The following is a 25,527-nucleotide window of genomic DNA, read 5'->3' on the forward strand; positions in this document are numbered from 1 at the left end:
ACATTATGAAATGTGTGATGAGAGTTATAAATATGTGATAATACATTAAATCCTTCAGAGAGTAAAGTATGAATAGTGATGTTGCATTGATGGGTTGACTGACTGTTTGGAGGCAACTGAGATTGTGGATCTGCTGATGTGGATCTACTGATGTGGATCCATGACCGAGGTTGCGGATCTACTGATGTGGATCCGTGACCGAGGTTGTGGATCCGTGACCGAGGTTGTGGACCTGCTGATATAGGTAATCTACTGATGTGGATCCGTGACCGAGGTTGTGGATCTACTGATGTGGATCCGTGACAGTGGTTCTGGATCTACTGATGTGGATCCGTGACCGAGGTTGTGGATCTACTAATGTGGATCCATGACCGAGGTTGTGGATCTACTGATGTGGATCCGTGACCGTGGTTCTGGATCTACTGATGTGGATCCGTGACCGAGGTTGTGGATCTACTAATGTGGATCCGTGACTGAGGTTGTGGATCTACTGATGTGAATCCATGACCGAGGTTGTGGATCTACTAATGTGGATCCATAACCGAGGTTGTAGATCTTCTGATGTAGGTAATCTACTAATGTGGATCCGTGACCGAGTTTGTGGATCTACTGATGTGAATCCGTGACCGAGGTTGTAGATCTACCGATGTAGGTAATTTACTGATGTGGATCCGTGACTGAGGTTGTGGGTCTACTGATGTGGATCCATGACCGAGGTTGTAGATCTACTGATGTAGGTGATCTACTAATGTGGATCTGTGACTGAGGTTGTGGATCTACTGATGTGGATCCGTGACCGAGGTTGTGGATCTACTGATGTGGATCCGTGACCGAGGTTGTAGATCTACTGATGTAGGTGATCTACTGATGTGGATCCGTGACCGAGGTTGTGGATCTACTGATGTGGATCCGTGACCGATGTGGATCTACTGATGTGGATCCATGACCGAGGTTGTAAATCTACTGATGTGGATCCACTGTTTGGAGCGGTTCTTGGCTGAAAGGATAGAAACCTCGAGGAAGAACGGTACCCAGCTGATTAATCTGTGCGGTTGTAAAATTGACATCATTTACAGCAATCCTTATTATATTATATTCTTGTGGTTTGGGAATGAAAAGTGAGTTGTTGTTTTTTTTTGGAAGCAAATGAAATTATTTATTTGAACAACAAGTGTGGTGAAGGATGTTAGTTGGTGGTGGTGGTGGTGGTGGTGGTCGTCGTCTCAGATTTGAGATTATCACCACCATCTGAAGTCACCCCTCCCATCTCCTCCAAAAACCATGATCTTTTATAACCCTGTTAATGAGCCAAAGGGTTGTTGTTTTTTAACGTATGCCAATTTCCTTTACCTAACAACTCCTGCACACAGCACAGGGCCACTTCCCAGTTCTTTCCACCTCACCACATGCTTTACCACTTGCCATGACCTTCGTCTTTCCGATATTCACCTTCAGACCTTTTGTCTCCATACATTCCTTCCACTTGTTCATCTTTTCCTTCAGTCCATCCATACTTTCCGCAATCAACACCAGATCATCTGCATACAACAACTCCCACGGTAAACCCTCCTTTACGTTCTGAGCCAGCACCTCCATCACAGCTACAAATAGTAGTGGACTTAGTACCGACCCCTGATGCACTCCCACCTTCACCTCAAACTCACCACTGTTCCCGTCCTTCGTCCTTACAGCTGTGCGCGCTCTTTTGTACATTGCCATCACTACTCTGATCAACCATTCCTCCACTTCTAACTTCCTCAATGCCCATGTCAATACTTTGCGTGGAACCCTATCGAATGCTTTCTCCAGATCAACAAACCCAAGAAACAACTTCTTCCTCTTCTCCATGTACTTCTCCTGCAACTGCCTCACAATAAAAAGCGCTTCTGTCGTTCCTCTTCCTGGCATAAATCCAAACTGCATTTCGTCAATCTTCACTTTCTTCACTCTCCAACACCCTTTCCAATACCTTCATTCCATGCTCCAATAACTTTATCGCTCGGTACGAGCCACACTCTAGAGGGTCACCTTTCCCCTTGTATAGAGGGACGAGGGTACTCGGTTCCCAATCCACTGGAATGTGGCCTTCTTTCACCGCCAGATTACAGATCTCTGTCATTCTCTTCACACCCCAACTTCCTGCTGCCTTCAACATATCTCCCACAACTCCCGTCGGCCCTCCCGCTTTTCTACTCTTCATTGCTTTTATCGCTTCCTCAACTTCCTTCTCAGTTATCTTCTCTGCCGGTCCTAAAACTGGGTTACTCTCTATGTTGCCATCCCATTCATTCTCTGTATTCAACAGCATTTCCATATATCTTTTCCATCTTCCTTTAATTCCATCTGGGTCCACAACGATTTGTCCCACTCCATCCTTCAAGCAACTCACCCAATCACATCACACCTCTCTTTCGCTATCTGCTTTGCAATCCTGAATACTGCTCTCTGACCCTCTTCCGAATCCAAGCGTTCTCCGAACATTTTCCGACATGCCTCCTGCGCCTTTGCTACCTCTTTCTTTGCAGCCTTCTTGGCTGCCTTATAACTTTCATGCTCTGTTGTTTCTGCTCCCGTACCCTTCGCCTTCTGCCACTCCTTGAACGTCTTCCTCTTCTCGTCAATCCTCTTTCCAACTTCATCATCCCACCACCATGTTTCCGAGTGCCTCGGTGGTCCTTTTGTCCATCCACATACCTCACCAACGGCTCCCAACAGACTAGCTTTCATTGACATCCAACCACTTTCAAGCTCAACCACATCATCCTCTACCCTACTCAGCCTCTCTTTTAATGCCTCCCTTACTGTCACCTCTTTCAACCTCCACACCTTCATTCTCGGTTGGTACTTCACCTGCCGAGCTCTCCTCGCACCTTTCACCCTTATGTCGCAGACAACCAAGTGGTGCTGTGAAACAGCCTCCTCACCCGGGATCACCTTTGTGTCCTGGAGGTGCCCCCTATCTCGCCTACGCACCATCAGGTAGTCAACGGTTGTCGTCGACCCACCTGACATGTATGTAACAAGCTTATTATCCTCTTTCTGGAACTGAGTATTACAAATCAACAAATCAGCTCCATCAGCAAACTCCAAAATCCTTTCACCTTCTCCATTTCTCACACCATATCCGTAACCCCCATGAACTCCCTCAAAACCATCCATACTTACAACACCACAATGTCGATGAAATAAGGGAGATGAGACAGGGATTATTGGGATTGAGTTTTGAGGGATCTGATGGACAAATCAGTTTCCGACAGGACAGGACGGTACCGTGGTAGCGCACCACCCTTTGAGCTGTCTCGTCTAGGTTCGATTCCCGACCCTGCTATGCCGTCAAATTGGTGCTTCTCAAGTGGGGTGTTTCATCTCGACGTGCGCCTCCCTTGGATGGACATTAAACCCCGTGTTCCATCTGCTAATCATTAGTTGGTGGATGGTAGTTCTCGCACTAACTTTCGTTTGGAGTAGGTGAATTATTACTGGCACCTTCCACAAATTACCTGACACATATTCCTGCCTCGATCGGCTTCAGTTGAACATCAGGTCTGTTTGGCTTGTTCCTGAAGGACATGTTTCCTAATTGTGGACCCTGATTTTTTGCCAAGTGATGGCTAATATTGATAGGATATCTTACTACTTCCGGTAATTTTTACTGCTTCAATGCACGTATTGAGGATATTTGAAGAGTGCAACAACATGGGGGTGGAGGGGGGTAAAGGGGGGAGGGGGTGTGGGAGAACCACACCCACCATAATAAGAATCCACCATAATAAGGGTCACAAAGAAAGGTTTCTCTGACGATGTTTGATTTTGGGGGCTGCGAAGTGGGGGTGGGGGGGTGGAGGGGGTATAGGCTGGGTAGAGAGGTGAGAACACATGAGGAGCACACATAATAATACAGCTGGAAAAACATCCACAGGGTCACCAGCATGCTTACAGTGAGCAGTAGGCAGACCCTGTCAGTCAGGTCTTAGATTCCATGAGCTCAAGGAGGGTGTGTGGGGTAAGATGAAAGGTGAGGATGTGTGTCTGGGAGCTGTTTTTCAATTCTCATCCATTGTTCAAATAAAGATAATCGAGATTATAGAATGTCATCATCTGGCGACTGAATGGAGAGTTCACTTGCAGAAATCAAAGTGGATATCGTGCTGTCCCAGACATGATCTTGTTAGCGTGCTTAACTTGGTTTTGTTTTCCAGTACTGAAAATCCGAATTGTGTTTTCAACAGTAGATGCTGAGATGCTGAGACTGGGGTAGATTTTGGGCAACGGTCCAAAAATCCCACGGTCTCTTTAACACATCCCAATGAAAGGATAAGCCCTGATGTCATGGTCCCACCCAATTCCTTCTCCCCCCCCCCCCCCCCCCACCCTCTTCTCCCCTCCTACGCCCCCAGTCTCCCTGTGCTTAAGCCAGAGAGATTGTATATGATCCTGGAAGACAGGTGGGGTTGGGGAGGGAGAACATGGGATCGGAGATGGCCATGGTTTCATCTTGAGGTTTTAGTCAAAATGTCTGTCTTTCGATACAAGAATAGAGCACATGGGGAAAATGCAAGCTGCCATTAATTTTCAATTTCCTCCCCTGTAGGCTATTGTGCAATTGTAAATTGGCAAAAAGAGGCAAGAAATAGAGAGATATAGAGAGAGAGAGAGAGAGAGAGAGAAAGAAAGAAAGAAAGAAAGAAAGAAAGAAAAAGAGTGAGAAAGAGAAAAAGAAAGAGAGACAGAAAATAGGACCGCGGGTTGTGACGCTCACCTGGATCAGGAGCAACAGTCACTCAAACCGTCTTCAGACCCTGATATTTTTTTAATGCCGTGAACAAGCTTTGCTACATCATGGGTGATGAAGGTTGTAATCATGTTTCATTGAAATTGTGTGTAGTTTTGGAGAAGAGAGCAAATACCTATTGGGGGGGGGGGGGGGGGGTCAAACACCCCCTTAATAAGTGCAGATTTTGATGTGGCAAATCCACCTTCGTTAGGCATCAGATATGAAGCTTGTGGCCAAGTTTCATCAAAATCGTGTGTTTGGTTCAAGCGATATAATGACCGAAGTGGTTGCAGACTCACTCACTCACACGGCTCAATCGCATAAAGTCCAGGTGAGCTAAAAAACGATCACCGAGGAGAATATTTGACGGGATGGCTCGGTCAGGGTGTTGCCTTTGTGATCTATCATTTGATGTTTGTTTGTGCGATTGTCCTGAAACCCGATGGAATTGAACAAATTGCCATGCATTCTTTTGTAGTCGTGCTGTTTTGATCCTGTGGATGTCTAAGTAAGGATTAGCTCGACACTGGCTCGTCACAATCCTTGCACAGGTCTTATTCACATTGAAGAGACTGTATCTTTGGCTTTATTTTTTGAATTGATGGCCTATTTGTTTGTGCTTCTGCACCTTGTAGAATTATGTGATCATGGTGGTCCCGCTTGTCTTGTTAACACCCTAGGTCCTCGGGCCTAGGCAATACCTTAAAGGGTACTAATCATAGTCCAAATACTGCGGCCAATGACAGAACCTTTTTTGGAGATTATGCAGTTGCAAGTCTATTGGAATGCCCAAAATTGTTTTGGGGCAGCTTTTATTTTTATTTTTTAACCACATGAGTCTATATGGCTATTCTTATTACTATGCAATATCTCATTGGTTTCATCTTTCCTGTGGTCTTTTTTTTTTTTAACCGCATGAGTCTATATGGCTATTCTTATTACTATGCAATATCTCATTGGTTTCATCTTTCCTGTGGTCAGATTTTTTTTTTTTTTTTTTTTTTTTTTTTTTTTAACTGCATGAGTCTATCTGGCTATTCTTATTACTATGCAATATCTCATTGGTTTCATCTATACTGTGGTCTGATTTTTTTTTTTTTTTTTTTTTTTTTTTTTTAACCGCATGAGTCTATATGGCTATTCTTATTACTATGCAATATCTCATTGGTTTCATCTTTCCTGTGGTCTGATTTTTTTTTTTTTTTTTTTTTTTTTTTTTTTTAACCGCATGAGTCTATATGGCTATTCTTATTACTATGCAATATCTCATTGGTTTCATCTATCCTGTGGTCTGATTTATTTTTGTATTTTTAATTTTTTTTAACCGCATGAGTCTATATGGCTAATCTTATTACTATGCAATATCTCATTGGTTTCATCTATACTGTGGTCTGATTTTTTTTTTTAACTGCATGAGTCTATATGGCTATTCTTATTACTATGCAATATCTCATTAGTTTCATCTTTCCTGTGGTCTGATTTTATTTTTATTTTTTTTAACTGTATGAGTCTATATGGCTGTTCTTATTACTATGCAATATCTCATTAGTTTCATCTATCCTGTGGTCTGATTTTTTTTTATTTGTATTTTATTTTAAAACACCGCATGAGTCGATATGGCTATTCTTATTACTATGCAATATGTCATTATTTTCATCTGTCCTGTGGTTTGCATTTTTATTTGATGCATGCAAAGCGAAAGGCAGGGTTAAGCAATTGGTTCATTTTTTTTCTCTTTGTGTCTGTCTACAAACGAGATAATATTTTTACTCTGTCTGGCAGTCAAACAAAATTGGAAATCATTCCAAACAGGAAACTTACTGTTTTTAATGACGTTATAAAGGACACAAACATGCATGAAGAACTAATGTAACGTGTTAAATAAATTGGTGTAAAAGACGCTGCATCAGCGGTGGTGAAAAAAGGTTTTTTGTTTTTTTCTAGTCCTTTAAGAATGTTTATTTTATTTCAATTTAATTATGTAGTTGAACACTAGAACACAAATCATCTTTTTGCCACTTCCAAAAACATTGTTTAGCAGTATTTGGACAAAATATTATGGAATTTTATGTCATCACGGCCAATCAAATTTGTACTTGCAGATCCCACTCATGTCTGTTTCTCAAGACTTTGTGGGGCACGGTGTTCTATAGCTCTCTAGTTATTAAATTCACTAACTTCTGTGCAACCTAATTGTAATATCTGGGTCTTTATTTATACCTAATTTAATACCTTCCATTTACTATGTTTTGTGATTCTTTGTTCTGGTAACGCGTACTAGAAATGCAGCTTCGGTCAAATACCAAGTGACTCCTTGTCTTGGATTAATTTGAGCACAGTATAATATTGTGCAGGAACTCTGGCTAAATTGCAAAAATCCCTGCTACCTTCAGTCAAACATCAGGCCTGGCCAGCCGGTTCATTAAAGACTTGGGCCAGAACCCTATCCCCGGCCGACCCCACAAGGAGGTGGCAATGATTTTGGCAGTTGAACAAAATGAAAAAGAAGAGTTGCTTGTTTTGCCTTCACTCCTGAACCCCTGGCCCGTGAGGCTGGGAACCCAGGTTCAAATCCCATATAGCACATGTATTTGTCTATTCATTTCTTTGTAATACATGTTGATTTACATTGACGTTCGTTGTCTTTGTCCGACAAGCTCCTCCATGAGCCTTGGCCGAGGGTGCAGCTCTGCCGCTGATGCAATGTCCTCTGTAGTTTAGAGCAGGAATTTGTCTGCCTTCTCTTCACGAAGGATGCCGAGGGATCTTTAACGTTCACCAATTAATACTGGCAGACAGGATGCCCAGTTTAACATCCATCTGAGGGACGTCGCACGCATCGATGAATCCACCCGGCCTGTGAAACACCTGGATGACAGTTTATAGCCTGGTCAGGATTCAAACCCAGGTAGACAGTTTTGAGACGAGTGTGCGTACCTCTAGGTCATCCTGCCAGCCTCTTGGATCAAGTAAAATAAATAAAGTAGGACATGATTCTGTTACCACTAATCACTGCAGCAACATTTAAAAAAAATTGAGGTGTAATTGTGTGAAGTCATAATCTGTTAGCACTCACAGAGGAGTCTGTTCAGATTATCTGCAAACCGACATTTATTTGACTTTGTCAACGCCAAAGAAAAACATTGCCAGAGCTGATAAAAAAAAGCACAGCTGGCATTAACTCGCATGACAAAAGTTTTTCCTTGAGACCTGGAAATACAATTGACTCCTTTTGGTGATGCTGTTTAAGGGCATCGTGAGTGTTGCTTTAAGCGAGGGGCACCGTGTGTACTGTACTTGTACTTGTGGTGGCAAACTGTTTTGGGTACTATCGCCTCCTATTTATGTTGACCTGAAACTGCGAGAACATTCACTTTCTGTATCGTACATTTTGATTCCACTCTATGCTGAGTCTTGTTTTGCGGTGTTTACACCAAAGTCTTGGTTTTGGCAAACATTTTGCATCTAATTATATCTGTCTGCATAATTAACTGCTTTGGACTCGTGTTCATTCTTGGCTTCGTTTTCCCCATTCCCACACCATGATATATACAGTAAAAGTATGAACACAGGAGGAGGCCATTTGGCTCATCATAACTTTGTCCGATCAACAGTGATTAACTAAATATATAACTTTAACGTGTATGTGCTAACTTCATTATTACCACCGGATTTATCAAACATCCGCATCCCTTTCCTCATCAACCTGCATAAATTGCATAAAAATTAACAACTTGCATAAAAATTGACGGGTGTACAAAAGATCAATGTTTTGGATGGGGGATGATCTGAAATGGTGGTGATCAACTGTATCGAAGAGGTGAAGGGAAGAATAAGACGGAAGGGAATGTGGACATCGATTCCACAGGAAAGGGAATAAAGAGGAAGGGATGAGTTGAGGTGAGCAGCGATTCTGCATTTTGGGGGTTTCACAAGAAGGGGGTTGATGGTGGACTGCGTGCCCCCGGCAGAAACCAGGGGGGTTGGATAAAACGCGGAGAGAGCAGAGGGTGCAAGACCGGAAAGGAGATGGTAGAAGATAGAGAGACATCTGACCAGTTGGTATGAAGGAGGATGCCCAGTCTACGACTGGCTTTGGAGGCCGGCTCTGAAATGTGGTTTACCCACAAAATATCGTGGCTGATAGTGAGACCCAAGGGTTTGAATGACTGAACATCTCCATGACCTTGCTGATGATTGGAAGTAAGCTAATACGTCTGAAGTTAAGGGGATCCATTTTTGTACATTTTTTATGTTGGCTGATTTCCAAACAGATCTGGAAGATGACCTAATGCAAATTATTGGGTGAAAAAGGCAGAGAGAGGATGTGCAAGAGCAGCAGAGCAGGTGTTTAGGACACGTGAGCTGATGCCACTTGGTCCAGTAGCAGAGTCAGAGTGGAAGGTTGCCAGAAACATCTCTACTTCTAAGGTGCAAAAGACAGAGTCGAGGAGTAGTTGGGTATGACTGGGAAAGGTGGGTACTGAGAGTGAGGGGTTTGGGACACAATATTTAGAAGCAAACACAGAATTGAGGCATTCAGCCTTCAAGGGGAGCATACTCCAGAGACAGCCTTAACAAGGCACCACAAGGTTTTAGAGGAGGCAGACAAGTTTGAAAGTTCAATCTTGACGATGGACAGATGTTGTTTTCTGGCTGTCATTCGGGTGGACACACACTTGTTGCAGTCTTTTGGCAATTATCTGAGATTGCCTTCAGTTGAGTTTGCCTTCCAGAAAGCGAAAGCAAGTTGTTTTAGCTACTGCCTCACTACAGGATTTGGTGTATCAAAGGCATGAAGAAGGGAAAGGTAACAGATGGAATGAATCTGTGCATGAGAGAGAGAGACAGAGACAGCCAGGGCCAACAGTATGCGGACACACCTTCTAATTAGTGGATTCGGCTGTTTCAGCCACACCCATTGCTAACAGGTGTATATATAATCAAGCACACAACCATGCGATCTCCATAGGCAAACATTGGCAGTAGAATGGGCCATACTGAAGAGCTCGGTGACTTTCAACGTGGCACCGTCATAGGATGCCACCTTTCCAACAAGTCAGTTCGTCAAATTTCTGCCCTGCTAGAGCTGCCCCATTCAACTGTAAGTGCTGTTATTGTGAAGTGAAAACGTCTAAGAGCAACAACAGCTCAGCCTCGAAGTGGTAGGCCACACAAGCTCACAGAACGGAACTGCCGAGTGCTGAAGCGCGTAGCGGGTAAAAATCGTCTGTCCTCGGTTGCAACACTCACTACCATTCCAAACTGCCTATGGAAGCAACGTCAGCACAACAACTGTTCATCTGGAGCTTTATGAAATGGGTTTCCATGGCCGAGCAGCTGCACACAAGCCTAAGATCACCATGCGCAATGCCAAGCGTCGGCTGGAGTGATGTAAAGCTCGCCACCATTGGACTCTGGAGCAGTGGAAACGCGTTCTCTGGAGTGATGAATCACGCTTCACCATCTGGCAGTCCAACTGACGAATCTGGGTTTGGCAGATGCCAGGAGAACGCTACCTACCCGAATGCATAGTGCCAACTGTAAAGTTTGGTGGAGGATGAATAATGGTCTAGGGCTGTTTTTTATGGTTTAGGCTAGGCCCCTTAGTTCCAGTGAAGGGAAATCTTAACGCTGCAGCATACAATGACATTCTAGACAATTGTGTGCTTCCAACTTTGTGGCAACAGTTTGGGAAAGGCCCTTTCCTGTTTCAGCATGACAATGCCCCCATGTACAAAGCAAAGTCCATACAGAAATGGTTTGTCAAGATCGGTGTGGAAGAACTTGACTGGCCTGCACAGAGCCCTGACCTTAACCCCATCGAGCACCTTTGGGATGAATTAGAACGTCGACAGCGAGCCAGGCCTAATCGCCCAACATCAGTGCCCGACCTCACTAATGCTCTTGTGGCTGAATGGAAGCAAATCCCCAGAGCAATGTTCCAACATCTAGTGGAAAGCCTTCCCAGGCCGAAAAGAGTGGACGCTGTTATAGCAGCAAAGGGGGGGACCAACTCCATATTAATGCCCATGATTTTGGAATGAGATGTTCGACGAGCTGTTCATTTTGCCCAGCAAGCCTGAGACATCTTCTAATTTTAATGGACAGCCTTGGAAGAGAACGATATAACTCTTCATTACCTCTGCCACCAAAGGTGGATGGAGGTTATGTTTTCACCCCTGTTTCTGTCTGTCTGTCTGTCCGTTTGTTTGTGAACAAGATATCTCAAAAAGTTGTGGACAGATTCAGACGAAATTTGGCAGAGATGTAGTGTATGTGACAAGGAAGAAATGATTAGATTTTGGTGAAGATCCGGATTCGGATCCGGCTACTAGAATTTTTCACGTGATTCTTCACCATTGGGAGATTGGGCTAAAACTATACATCGCAGGATATCTCAAAAAATTGTGGACAGATTTGGACGAAACCTGGTGGACCCCGGTTGTGTGTGTGTGTGTGTGTGTGACGAGGAAGAATCGATTCAATTTTGGTGAAGATCTGAATATGGATTCAGATATGAGAATTATTTAATTTTCTAAGTGATTCTTCACCATTGAGAGATCGGGTGAAAAGCGATATATAACATGATATTTAAAGTTATGGACGAGTTATGATTAAACTAGGTGGATGAATTTGTTTGGTGACGAGAACAAGCCGGTTAGATTTTGGTTCAGGTCCGAATCCCGATCCGCCTATCAATGGGATACAAAACATAACATGTTCAGCCTGGAGGAGGTGTGCGCTCTACCGAGCGTCGTTCTAGTTTGTCCTATGTTCGTAATAATGGACATTGAAGGCTGAATAAAGAAGTCGAGTAATGCATCTATCACATGCTTCGCTTCCATAGAGTAGGACGGGCTCAGCTGTTGGCATGAATGGCGTTCCTTGATACGCCAAGAGAGTCGACGTCCTCTTGAAGTTCATTGCAAGCTCTCCATGCAGCAGCTTTCCTTTGTTTAATATCCTGAGCAGTTGTGTTAACCGAAGAACCAAGATTCCTGAAGTCTTCGTCTATCTTAAGTTTTATTCCATTGCTTGATATGATTGAGACCTATCTCGGCTGGTTGAATGCCAAACTTTTGTTTTATTAGCATTAATAGTTGGGCCTATCTTACCGGTGCTTATCTTGACTGGAGTTTCTCAATTTCTTCTGCCAATAAGGCTACATCATCAGCAAAGTCTCCATCGGGTGAGAGTATCTTGGCATATGTATCCCTATATATATTCGAAATCGCCTTCACAAGTTGATGATGGATTCCATATGCTGATAGGATCTTCAACATCTTGTCACGGATGGATGGAGTCGAAGGCTTTTCGAAAGTCGATGAATGTCGTTGTGCAAGGAAGGTTGCGAGCACAGATTCCTTATATTAGCCTCCGCAGGATAATGTCCAACTGTTGTCCTTTCGACCAAAAATCCATTTTGGTTTGACCTGGTCTGAAAGTCGCTTTACCCCTCCCAAGGAATGCATTCGTTCTTAAACTTTTTTGATGTACAGGTTTTATTTTGCAGTACTCACAATAATTAATCAGTTGTTGTATATACAGTATATGCACTCAATCATTGTTCTTGCACCACTGAATTTGTTGCCAAGTCCTCTTCGACATCTTGTGTAGCATTTGTGGAGTCGCCAGGAAACCTCGGGGTGTTGCTCTTCTCGGGTTTAGCGTGTTAATTAGTAGTACTGCACTGGTATTTTATGCTGATTAGTACCAGCAACGGTTTCTCAATGTTGTGGCATCTTGCTGGCAGGAGCCGAGGCCTGGCACAAGAAGCCCCTTCGATCGAGGAAGCTCCTCTCAAGCTTCATCTGAAAGTCCTCGTGGATTTTCGCCTGACATTGAGGAGCTCGAGCGTTTTATCGACAGTTATGTGCAAGAGTACCGTGTCGATGGTCAGCTAAATGATGCAGCCAATGACGCTGACTCTGAGAGGTCTCCTCCCCCCATATCACAGGTATTTAGACTTGAGGATGCACATTCACTTTGGTGTTGTTATGCATGAAAAGTCGATTCATTTTTTGTTCCCACTAAAATTGGTATTGTTGCTTCCTGTTTTTGGGGGGGGGAGTGGGGTTGTCACACTAAGACGTCCTCTTTTAACCACGTTATTTTTAGCCACGAGAGGAGAAACTTGTATTTTGAGAATTCCCTTGCAGTAAAATTAGTAATTTTATGACATTTCTATTTGTCATCTTGTCGGTTTTTGTTGCTTCTTGAATGCTTTTAAAATAGAACAATCAACAAACTGATTGATTTGAAAATATATTTCAGTGGTATACAATTACAAAACAACATTATATTATACATGACTCCACAGTACCTGCAAAATGGTTAGATTCCGGCATGCAATGGATAACATGGGAAATCAATATGGTGGCATAGTCTTGAGGAGGCCTGACTGGGTTTTCTAAAGTTTTGGGTTCAAATCCACCTGAAGGAAGCTCAGCATTTAAAAATTTGGATTGTTAAGTGCTTCTAGAAACCGAGCTGCTATTAGAAGAATTACCATGGTACAGTTAAGTTATTATTAAAATATAAAACCCATCTGGCTCACAAATGACCTTTCAGATTGGTGGCAATCTGCCTGCACTCTCTCGTCTCATCCATACTTAATTGTTGATTGGTAATGCCCTCAGGGCAACTTTGGATGTTGTCTAAATGCCCGGGTTAGTTATTTCCCAAAGCAATCGAGACAGCGGACTGTTGCCTATGCACCGCCCAAATAAAGGGATGAGCAATTTGTGTAATAAATGAAGGTTGTTTTTTTTTGTATGTAATTTCTGTTTTAGCCCAGGTTTTCAAGGCTGGTTAGTGTGAAAATATAGAAGGGTACGTCATAAACAGTACTCATGTTTTTGTTTCATGTGTGTAACCCTGGTTAAATTTTTTTTTTTCGGGAGCAATCGAGACGGCGGACTGTTGCCTATGCACCGCCCAAATAAAGGGGGTGTATCAGAATAACATATTGCATGCTTGGACAAGATTGCCCCTAAGGTGGGTACTCTGCCAGTTTATAGAAATAGTGCTGCCCACATCTATTTAACAGAATTGATGAAAGAACATGAGATTGTTGCTTTTGTATTCTCTCACAATGCTGTAACATTTTAAAGGACCGGCTCACTTTTTCAGCAATATTGTTTTCCATCTATTCTCAGCTGGTGTTGGCTTCGCGGTTAGGGTGCTGGCTTGGAATCCTAGGATCCTGGGTTCGAATCCCGGTCGATCGCTGAATTAACGCCAGGGGGGTTGACTCAGCCTGTCATCCTTCCGAGGTCGGCAAATTGAGTACCAGCTTGCTGGGATGAATGATCACGGTGTGTACCCCGATTTAGAATAGGTACACCGTATCCCTGCGCATCGTAAGAGCGTGACCAAGTGTTGGCGTCAGGAAGGGCATCCGGCCATAAAAACATTGCCTCAAACAGGGAACCATGATTGTCATGGGGCCCGCAAGGCTAACCCCCGCTCTAGCGGGGAAAATGGCCTTAAAACGATCATTCATTCATTTTTTTTCATCTATTCTCAGCTGGAACTCCTTATCAAGTTAGCACAACCTTGGTGAATACATATAACCGCCAACATTGTAAATAACTCTCCATCATGTTGACGTCGGTTTTCATTTCACACGTGCTTTTTCTTTTTTCAGTAATAAACTTCCTGAAGCCTCGGTGCTTTGCAATCGTTTTGTCCATGATTGTTGCAGTTATTTTGCAACAACCTTGACCGTTTCATCATGGATGTTTTCGATGATGCTTCCCTCTATTTTCAGTCTTTGCCAATGGTTATAATGGCACACCTTTGACTTCAACTCTCGAGCTAACGCGTATATGAGATGCTTCAAGCTCAGATACAGTATCCCCTTATAATTATCATTTTGAGACTCAAGTAGTTATTGCTTCTTTCGATTCTAAAGAAGTTTGTCACATCTGAGTTATAAATTTCACAGTTTAAGTAATTTAAAAAAAAAAAGTTCATTTAATTATTTTTAACTGCCTTTTAATGTAGTCTTGATACAAGGAGACTGTTACAGGAGGAAGCCATTTGGTCCAGCATGCCTGTGCCATGTTCACAACCCAGCACCACCACCAATTGGAGGCAGTGAAAATTGTACATCTAAGCCCAAGCAGTACCAAGGTGCTGGGACACAGCGACCCCTTCCATTTGAAAGATTTGATGCCATCTTCAATGGCCAATAACCTAAATTTATAAGGGACGTCCACATCTGAAGTAAGGCGTTCTGAGATGTGGCGCCCTCTGCTGGTACTGCATATAAACTACATTATAAACTATGGGAGGCTGAACTCGAACTTTAAAAGAGAAATCATATTGTTAGATCTAATCATAATGGAGTGTTTCACTTTACATTGTTATATGAGAATTATGCACCAATAGGGTAGCAAAAGCAACTTAATAAATTTCCCAAGTACATTTCTTTTTTTTTGTGCAAGTCCCTGGCTTTCTTGCCTTACTTATTAATTGGGTTTTAAATTATTTTAACAGCATATTATGCAAGCCTTGCTCATCATGCCCTTGGCTGTTGTTGCCAGCTGTGCTATCACCCAGTGCCACACCTATGTAACAAAATTATACACGGTATTTTTAAAAATGAGTGAAACTTCTTCTTCTTCTTTTGTGGTCCAGGAAGAATGGCCGACAGACAGTGGAACTTGGGATGCAACTTACGTGAAAAAGGTCTGCGACACCCCTTGGACACCACAGGTGCGTTATTTGTTACCATGAGACCATTGTTGTAATATTTGTGCTGTTTCCCTGGAGGTTTTGTACAGAGGGCCTGATGCTGACGAGAATTATCGTAGTTTTGTCTTGTATGGTGAAACACCTTCTGGCTATTGCAACTTGTGTCTGAAAAAGCATTGTTGCAAAAATTATCTGAGCTGTGAGAATGTTTTAAATATTTATTTCCATATTCTGGGTGTATAATGGTGCAAGAGTTGGAATGCACTTCCTGCTTTAGATTTATTTATTTTTACTATGTTCTTGATGAAAAAGAAAATTTTGGAGGGTTGTTTAAATCTTGCAAAACATTTAGTACAGTAATTACTGCAAACAACCAAAAATAAGTTTTTCAAGGATATTTATTACCTCCACCACCGAAGGTGGGTGGAGGTTGTTTCCATCCCTGTCTATTTTTCTGTCTGTCTCTGTGAAGCGGATATCTAAAAAAGTTGTGCACGGATTTGGACGAAATTTGGTGGAGAGGTTGGGTATGTGACGAGGACAAAATGATTAGATTTTGGTGAAGATCCAGATCCGGATACGAGAATGATTGAAGCCTGTAAAGTGTGATTCATTAGGTTATTCCTCCGACATAACCTCAGAGTCCAGCCGTATGTAAGTAAGTACATCAACATTTGACTAAAACGTCTACTCCCCAAATACTCGACCGATTATGTACCAAATTTGGAACGATGCATCAGGACAGCAAGGTCTCATGGGTTGTTCCCCATCCAGATCCGCCTCCTATAAAAGGCTCAAAAGAGAGGGGAGTTGGCCTCAAATTCAGGTAATTTATTTTAAAGAAACCGTGGGGCAATAACCATCGGTCCCCCACAGCGCTACTTTTACCTCCGCCAGCAAAGGTGGATGGAGGTTATGTTTTCACCCCTGTCTGTCTGTCTGTTTGTCTGTGAACAAGATATCTCAAAAAGTTGTGGACGGATTTGGCCGAAATTTGGCAGCAAGGTAGCGTATGTGACAAGGACGAAATGTTTAGATTTTGGTGAAGATCCGGATTCGGATCCGGCTACTAGAATTTTAAAAGTGATTTTCACCTTTGGGATATCGGGCCAAAAACGTTACAAAGCAGGATATCTCAAAAAGTTGTGGACGGATGATTTTGATTAAATGTGATTCTGTATTGTGATTTTCTTGTCTACTCTGGGATACAAAGCGTAAACTGTTCACCTGGCGGAGGTATGCTCTTTACTGAGTGCCGTTCTAGTTTGTGTAATGTAGTCACTTGTTCAATTTTGCTGAAAATACAACTAATTGCTCTTGCCTGCTATAAAGGACCTGGGCGATTCCAACTGGGGAGCTCCTCCAGCTCAAAATGAAAAGCCACCGAGGAGATCACCTCCGGGGTTGTCTAACCATGAAGATTGTCAAAAGAAGCAAGTGGTATGTGTTCGGATAAGGAATCCACTGTGGTTATGAAATTTTGACCTTGCTTTTAATTTGTGGCATCAATAAGTCTTGCTTTACCGACCATAGAGCCGCAACAGCCATCATTTACCTTGGAGGTCATTGAAAAATGCATATCTGTTGTTTGTGATGAAACGCAGTTTAATTTGTTACTACAAACTTAGCATTGTGCCTCTTTTTATCGCAAACTTACTGTAATACACGGAGTTTTTCCATGTGCATCATTGTTGCATGTTGAGTGGTAGGGTCAATAAACCATCCAGTGAAGTTACCTGACGTTTTGCTTGATAGTGTTAGTGGCCCATGGTCAAAGGCATGTTGTATGTATGATCTTGGTCATGAATCTGGAAATTATAAAGCTCCCCAACCCCTTTGCTCAGAACTCTATGCAGAAAATGTTTTTATTTTATTTTGTACTTCTTTTTTTTCTTTTCCTTCATTAAAAGGTGCACATGCTTTTGGCAAATACATTGTTCTAATTATGCTACCTTTTCTTGGAAATGCTCCTTGTATTGACAAAGTAAGAAAAAGAGTGCAAAATTATGAGGGAAACAGCTATATTGATGTTTGTTTGTGTAACTTTGATTAATGATCACACTTTGTGCTCAAACGTATATGTTGCTTCGTCTCCGTTGACCCGTTTGTGTCCACAGCCTCGAGACCCATCCTATGATATCTGGGCTGCAAACACCAACCCTTATGAAAGGTAGGTTTAGAGTTTGTGCACTTCACTGATCAAACTCGGTAAATGAAGGGTAAACGGTAGACTCTTGCCAATTCAAGTATATATAATATATTTTCCAGAGGCTGCATTCAAAATGACAAAAACTATAATTGATGAGATGTATGTATGTGTTTGTGTGTTTTTACGTTGGAGCTGTCACATCTAGGACATACATATGGCATAAAAACCCCTGTCCAATCGGTTCTTTTACCTTACGGTAAATTGGGTTCCATTTAAAACTTCGAATATCTCACAAACGTTAAATTTAACACAATGAGATGAAAATAAAGAGATTTGGTTACTTTTCGTTGATTTCCAAACTGGCAGCTAAAGGTAATCCATTAATATCACTTTGCAAATGACTGCATCTTGTGCAAAATAGTTCAGCACCCCTCTTGGTGTGACAGCGTCTCTCCCTCTCCGTCTCCCTCTCCCTCTCCGTCGCCGTCTCCGTCGCCGCCTCCCGCGCGCCGTCTCCTGCTCTCTGAGCTGGAGAAAATAAGGAATTGATCATTTACCTGGTACATGTTTACTGGACTAGAAAGCACAGTCTGACTTTATACCCTCCCTGGTCCCCGCTTCATAAGAGCCAGAAGGCAATTCCCCCAATTGTGATAAGCCTCTGCGAGAGAGAATGCAGCGCTTTGGAGCTCCTGGGCATCTATTAGATATATCATGTCATAGACAAATCATATTATTGTGGAAATGATTTACAGAGGGTAATAAATGCTTAATATAGCGTAACTAGGGGGGGGTCACCCGTGGGAATCCCACGGGCATGCACGTGTGACATTTGGACATCTTGAGTTTGATGCTACACATTCAGTTTTACAAACTGGTTACTGGCAATTTATCAGATCCACAAATGACGTAATCTACACAATGTATTTATTTCTGATAACATGTGAATGCATGTGCGTGCACATGGGAAATAGTTTGAAATGTGTGATTACATCTCATGTAAAATGTGACTTCAAGAGTTCAAATCCTCTCCCTGCCTGCCCCCATCCCTCCCACATCACGCACACTGCACCAGGGAGTGGATCACCCACAGGGCACGCACACACGGGGGAGTGTTTCACACGCACACACGGGGGAGTGTTTCACACGCACACACGGGGGAGTGTTTCACACGCACACACGGGGGAGTGTTTCACACGCACACACGGGGGAGTGTTTCACACGCACACACATAAATGGAGGGGGGGGGTGGAGTGGGACACACACACACACACACACACACACACACACACACACAGACACACACACAGTGCATTCAGAAAGTATTCAGACCCCTTCACTTTTTTCACATTTTGTTATGTTGCAGCCTCATGCTGAAATCGTTTCAATTCATTTTTTCCCTCATCTATCTATAATTCCAGTAATCTCTGTGTGTCTGTCTGTGTGTCTGTGACCGCTGTTTCTCGACAACCACGGGTCCGATATACTTGAAACTTGCCAGGTATATTGCTGGGGACCCGAGGATGTGCCTTTTCAAGGTTTGAAATTAATCGGACAAGTACCTACCGAGCTATGTCCAAAAAACGCTTCAACCAATCAGAGAGCAGCGAGCTATCACGTGTGCCGAACCGTTAATGCAATGCAAGCGTTAATGCGTTAATGCAAGGCTTTTCTTTTTTTCCCTCTTCTCTTTCTACTTTTCCTTGCGATTAAATTGCAAACAGCCAAAATACGTTGGCGCTAATTGAATAATTGGCCATTAACACTAAAATAATCGTAACTGCGATATGCCAACTTCCGGACAGTGCAGCCTTCCCTGTTGTTGTTGTTTGCAGCAGCTGTTTGCAGCAAGGCAAGGCTTTTCTTTTTTTCCCTCTTCTCTTTCTACTTTGCCTTGCGATTAAATTGCAAACAGCCAAAATACGTTGGCGCTAATTGAATAATTGGGCATTATGTTTTACAACTAATAAAAACGAATTTGCGATTCATTCGCTTTCCTGCGCGTTTGTGTACGCGATGGCGATTTCTTTACCAAACTCCGGAAGCCGTTCGCTTTGGACCGAACCATTGCATGTAAATAGAGGGGGGGGGATTGTCACCACTCGCAAGCCGTTCGCTTTGGACCAAACCATTTCATGTAAATAGGGGGGGGGATATAATTTTAGATATATATATAGTACGGGCATGCCCTAGTCAATCTAAACTCAATACCCCATAATGACAAAGAGAAAACAGGATTTTAGAAAGTTTTGCAAATTTATTAAAAATAAAAAACCGAAATATCACATTTACATAAGTATTCAGACCCTTTGCTATGACACGTGAAATTTAGCTCAAGTGTCTCCCATTTCTCTTGATCATCTTTGAGATGTTTCTACACCTTGAATGTAGTCCACCTGTGGTAAATTCAATTGATTTTGACATGATTTGGAAAGGCACACACCTGTCTGTATAAGGTCTCACAGCTGACGATGCATATCAGAGCAAAAACCAATCCATGAGGGCAAAGGAACTGCCTGCAGAGCTCAGAGACAGGATTTTGTCGAGGCACAGATCTGGGGAAACCTACAAAAAAATTCTGCTGCATTGAAGGTTTTTAAGAGCACAGTGGCCTCCATTATTCTTAAATGGAAAAAGTTTGGAACAACCAGGACTCTTCCTAGAGCTGGCCGCCCGGCCAAACTGAGCAATCGGGGGAGAAGGGCCTTGGTAATAGAGGTGACCAAGAACCCGATGGTCACTCTGGCTGAGCTCCAGAGATCCTGTGTGGAGATGGGAGAAACTTCCAGAAGGACAACCATCACTGCAACACTCCACCGATCTGGGCTTTATGGCAGAGTGGCCAGACGGAAGCCTCTCCTCAGTGAAAGACACATGAAGGCCCCATCTTGGGAACCTTCAATGCAGCAGAATTTTTTTTGTAGGGTTCCTGAGATCTGTGCCTCGACACAATCCTGTCTCTGAGCTCTGCAGGTAGTCCCTTCAACCTCATGGCATGGTTTTTGCTCTGATATGCATTGTCAGCTGTGAGACCTTATATAGACAGGTGTGTGCCTTTCCAAATCATGTCCAATCAATTGAATTTACCACAGGTGGACTACATTCAAGGTGTAGAAACATCTCAAAGATGATCAAGAGAAATTGGAGGCACCTGAACTAAATGTCAAGTGTCATAGCAAAGGGTATGAATACTTATGTCAATGTGATATCTCAGTTTTTTATATTTAATAAATTTGCAAAACTTTCTAAAATCCTGTTTTCTCTTTGTCGTTATGGGGTATTGAGTGTAGATTGATGAGGGAAAAAATGAATTGAAACGATTTCAGCATAAGGCTGCAACATAACAAAATGTGAAAAAAGTGAAGGGGTCTGAATACTGTGTGTGTGTGTGTGTGTGTGTGTGTGTGTGTGTGTGTGTGTGCGTGCGTGCGTGCGTGCGTGTGTGTGTGTGTGTGTGTGTGTGTGTGTGTGTGTGTGTGTGTGTGTGTGTGTGTGTGTGTGTGTCACAGTTTTGTGAGGAACAGAAATTAAAAAACGAGATGTGTCTGTGTCTGTCGGTTTTGGAAATGTACCCCAGGAGAGAGAGAGCATTCATGTTGAATGTCAGAATCCCTAAACAGTTATTTCTTTAATTTATGTGGTAGGTAGAACATTGCCCTTTGTCCAGGTGTTAGAGAGGGGACATGCATTGTGAGGTTAGCCTGTGTATTCCCGGTGTGATGTTTCCCCATCTGCCACTTCTAATCTTCTCAATCCACCAATAAACCGCTTCACCAAACATCAATTGAACAACCCCTTCTTCACATCTTCGGTGTTTCCTTCAACCCCACGGTCAGTATATTCTCGTCCTTCGGGTCCGGTCCGTCTGTGCATTTGTACTCCTCACTTGGTTATTCCTTCACATTCAATCCGTCCGTCCCGTGATCACTGGCCTCCGTCAAAACCTGTACGGGTGAACAAGTCCCTCACCATTAGAAACAATTAATCCTCTGGATGGGCGGGCCTTCCCATATTCTTCCCTGCACTCCGCTGGTGATTGAAGATTTAGACAATGTTTCCGCATCGTATTTGCTGCACTAAGCCATGAAATAATTTATTGCACTCGTAGATTAATTTTCACATCATAAAAAAGCAATAATTTCGATATTCAAATTTTTTTAGTGAAGACTAACGCTGCACAGGTGGGTGGGTGGGTGAGTGTGTGCCACACGCATCACGTCCATTTATGCAACCCGTGATGTTTGAGGTACGGATAATAAATATTTAAATGAAAAAACCATTGTGCGGTCAGTTTTCTGTTCATCAAGCATTTTAAAGGGCAAGTTTATAAGATTAATTGATGGAGAAATTGCTTAACTATTCATCCGCGTTAATAAAAACATCTTTTTTCGACGTGTCTTTTATCGCAGTAGAATATTGCCCTTGCTGTTTCATCAACCTCTCCCCATCCACCCCTTCCCCTGCCTGCCACTCCCTCCCTACAACGACTCCACAGTAGCTGGAGTTGGGGCCAACAAAATGATACGCCTGCTGTGCCATCAAGTATTCTGTCCCAATGGGAAGGCCCACAAGACATGAATGTGCGGTAAGCCAAAAGCTGCATGGGTGACGCTAACCAAACACTGAATATTTATACTGCCTTTACTTTTATAAATACCTCGAGGGAAAATAAATTAGCTTAAAGATGAGCATCACGCACGTAGCAGTAACCTTGTAATTTTGTGTTCTGGCCTGTCCACGTGTCAATAAAAAATGTTTTGTATGAACTCTCGTTTTGTTCAAGTTAAATAATGCAGCTGTAACTGAAGTTGGCCTTGTCTACTTGCAGTTTCCTCTACATTCAATCCTGATTGCTAACTGGGGTTACAAAACACCTGTGCTAACATTCATTAAGAGATGACTCATTAATTATTAGTCCTTCATTCACCTATTTCAGAACTTCCTCGTCTCTCTACTTAGCCCCACGTCTCACCTGAAGCTTGGACAGGACAGGATGGAATTGACTATTTAACAACATTTCTTCCCTAATCTAATACCTGAAGCATTCAAATGATAGTGGATGAAGTCGTGTTCCGATTCTGTCGGCCAGGATCCTTTTCTTTACAGATGCGTGTGTGCCTATGCATACTTGTCATTTCTATATGGAATTTAAAATGCACATTAACAATAAAAGTGACTGAGGATGTGTATTTAACTATAAAAGTTACACAGCAACCATTAAAGTTCAGGGGGAAACAAGTTTGAGGGCAGCAGTTCCGAGCAGCAAAGCAGTAAACAAGTCATTGCGGCAGCGAGTAAAAGTCTGAGACCAGGGCAAAAGTTTATTTTTGGCAATAAAGACCACACAGGCTTGTCTTGCAGTTTGGCAGCAGCGATGCCCGTTCCAGGCTGGCAGCTTGGTATTGATGGCTGGCTGCAGATGTCAGTGGGTGGTTTGGCAGCAGGGGGAGAGCAGCCATCTCAAATGCAGTTTCGCCTCTGGGGAGGGAATGATGATGTGGCCGGGAAACTTGCGGGTTGATGTGATGGGGCCCTACTCTGCTCGCTGTTTGAGAGGGTGTCCGAGTGGCACCTACCCTGATATAACAATTTGGGACTTGATGGGTCCTCTTTAGTGCCAATTACGCTATTTTGTTTCTACCAGCGGCAAACACTCGCATGGAGTGGAGGAGGGAATCTAAACCCGAGAACATAATCAAAAGACATGTTTCAGTTTTTTTTGTTAAGTCACTACAGTGGTCCCAATGACCAATTTACCCACTGGTCAGCCTGATGGCCTCGTCTTATGAATTTGGCATCGCCCTTATAAATTCTTCCTAAATCTGGGGTCTGGCACAATCAGCTGGCTGCATAGTGTGGCCCCGACTCAGGCCTCCTTGTCTGGCTCTATCCCCTCTATGGCACCTGAGATGCCAATGGGGAAGGATTGTGTTAATTACAGAGGGAAAAGAGACAGATATGGGGATGAGGGCGACAAGGAGCTTCCTATACACCCAGTCCTGGTCGTTGCTAGCTGGGGTTACAAAACACACTGACATTCCTCAAGAGACAAGTAATTAATAATTACCTCTGCCACCAAAGGTGGATGGAGGTTATGTTTTCACCCCTGTCTGTCTGTCTGTGAACAAGTTATCTCAAAAAGTTGTGGACGGATTTGGACAAAATTTGGCGGAGAGGTTGGTTGGGTATGTGACAAAGACGAAATGATTACATTTTGGTGAAGATCAGGATCCGGATCCAGCTACTAGAAATTTTTAAGTGATTCCTCACCATTGGGAGATAGGGCTAAAACTGATATACAGTCACGTGAAAAAGTAAGGACACCCCATGTAAAGTTTTGACTTTTTCAACATATTTCAACATACAGCTATTTGATCTTCATTTCAACAATATTGATAGATAAAGGTGATATAATATAACAAATATCATGAAACATTTACATTTTGTTGTCCATTGTATAATTTAAATAAACATAAATGCAAATTTCGCATGTGGAAAAACTAAGTACACCCCTACATTTATCAATACTTCAAATACCTAAAATTAGAATCAGGTGCACCAGCTCAGGTGCAAGTGATTAGAACATCGTTAGAGAGGAACTTGGAGGAACCTGTCTTATTTAAATCTCAGACATTTAGTTTGGTTTGCTCTTTGTTGTTGAAATGTGTGGCGTCACCATGCCTAGATCAAAAGAGCTCTCTGGGGCCTTCAGAAAGAAGGTTATAGATGCCTACGAGTCTGGGAAGGGATTTAAGAAGATCTCCAAACAATTTGAAATCAATCATTCGACTGTCTGGAAGATCATCTACAAGTGGAGAAGATTCCAAGCAACTGCCAACTTGTTCAGGCCAGGCCGCCCCAGCAAGTTCAGCCCGAGAGCAGACCGCAAGATGCTGAAAGAAGTCTCTGAGAACCCCAGTATGTCATCACGGGACCTACAGGTAGCTCTTGCCACTGTTGATGTCAAAGTGCACGAGTCTACCATTAGAAAGAGGCTGCACAAATTTGATCTACATGGGAGGTGTGCCAGGAGGAAACCTTTGCTGTCCAGAAAGAACATCAGGGCAAGACTAAAGTTTGCCAATGAACACCTCGGCAAAGACCAGCACTTCTGTAGCAATGTGCTCTGGACAGATGAGTCAAAGGCAGAGCTATTTGGCCACAGTACCAGAAGACATGTTTGGCGAAAACCAAAGACAGCATTTGACCACAATATAGTCAGGTTCACTATGTTTTTTCGTTCAAAATCATGGTAGATTAGCAAACCTATACATTTTTGGAAACGTTATTACATGGAAAATCTGAAAATCAATGTTTACATTTGCCGATTCGACCAATCGACCAATTCCATTCGACCAATTCGACCATTCGACCAATCGCTTCGATCGACCATTCAACCAATTCGATCGATTCGATTCGATTCGATTCATCGAATTCGATTCGATCGACCATTCAACCAATTCGATTTGCCCATCAATTTGACCGACCTTTGCTTGTGTGGAACGGACTGTGAAAACGATGTGGACTATATTGTCGGATACGACACACAGGACAGTGATGACGAACTCCAAATGGCATATTCTGTAATCGTGTATGTTTGATGCCATTGACTGCCTGTGTATATTTTGTCATTGACTGCCTGTGTAGATGTGAAGTTATACTGACTGCATGTGTATATATGATTTTGCTGACTGCCTGTGTATGTTTGGTGATATGAATTATTGTGACACATTTTGATGTTATTAACTGCCTGTACAAAATGATAACATGTATTTGATTATGCAACTTATCGCGAATATAAAGACAGTATTTTGCAATTCAAAACCTTTGATTCGTGTCTTACCATTCCCCATAGCACTAATTTGATACTTTCATTGGATTCCTTGTCCCTGAAAATATA

The 25,527-nt window shown here is 42.7% G+C and overlaps 1 protein-coding gene across 2 annotated transcripts in view; it reads left to right on the forward strand.

Annotated features, from left to right (window-relative positions):
* The window catches only part of CTIF (cap binding complex dependent translation initiation factor), a 79,954-nt gene that overhangs the window by 4,520 nt on the left and 49,907 nt on the right, over positions 1-25,527 (forward strand). The window contains exons 2-6 of one of the 2 annotated variants that reach the window (XM_078786742.1): positions 12,531-12,734; positions 15,422-15,499; positions 16,811-16,918; positions 17,596-17,648; positions 22,123-22,212. In XM_078786742.1, the coding sequence (XP_078642868.1) occupies positions 12,531-12,734; positions 15,422-15,499; positions 16,811-16,918; positions 17,596-17,648; positions 22,123-22,212 (533 nt within the window). The remainder of the gene's footprint in view (positions 1-12,530; positions 12,735-15,421; positions 15,500-16,810; positions 16,919-17,595; positions 17,649-22,122; positions 22,213-25,527) is intronic. The other variant, XM_078786743.1, reaches the window with a different exon arrangement.

Source organism: Myxine glutinosa, chromosome 11 (genome assembly GCF_964187855.1).
Source record: "Myxine glutinosa chromosome 11, kmMyxGlut1.1, whole genome shotgun sequence".
Taxonomy (NCBI): Eukaryota; Metazoa; Chordata; class Myxini; order Myxiniformes; family Myxinidae; genus Myxine; species Myxine glutinosa.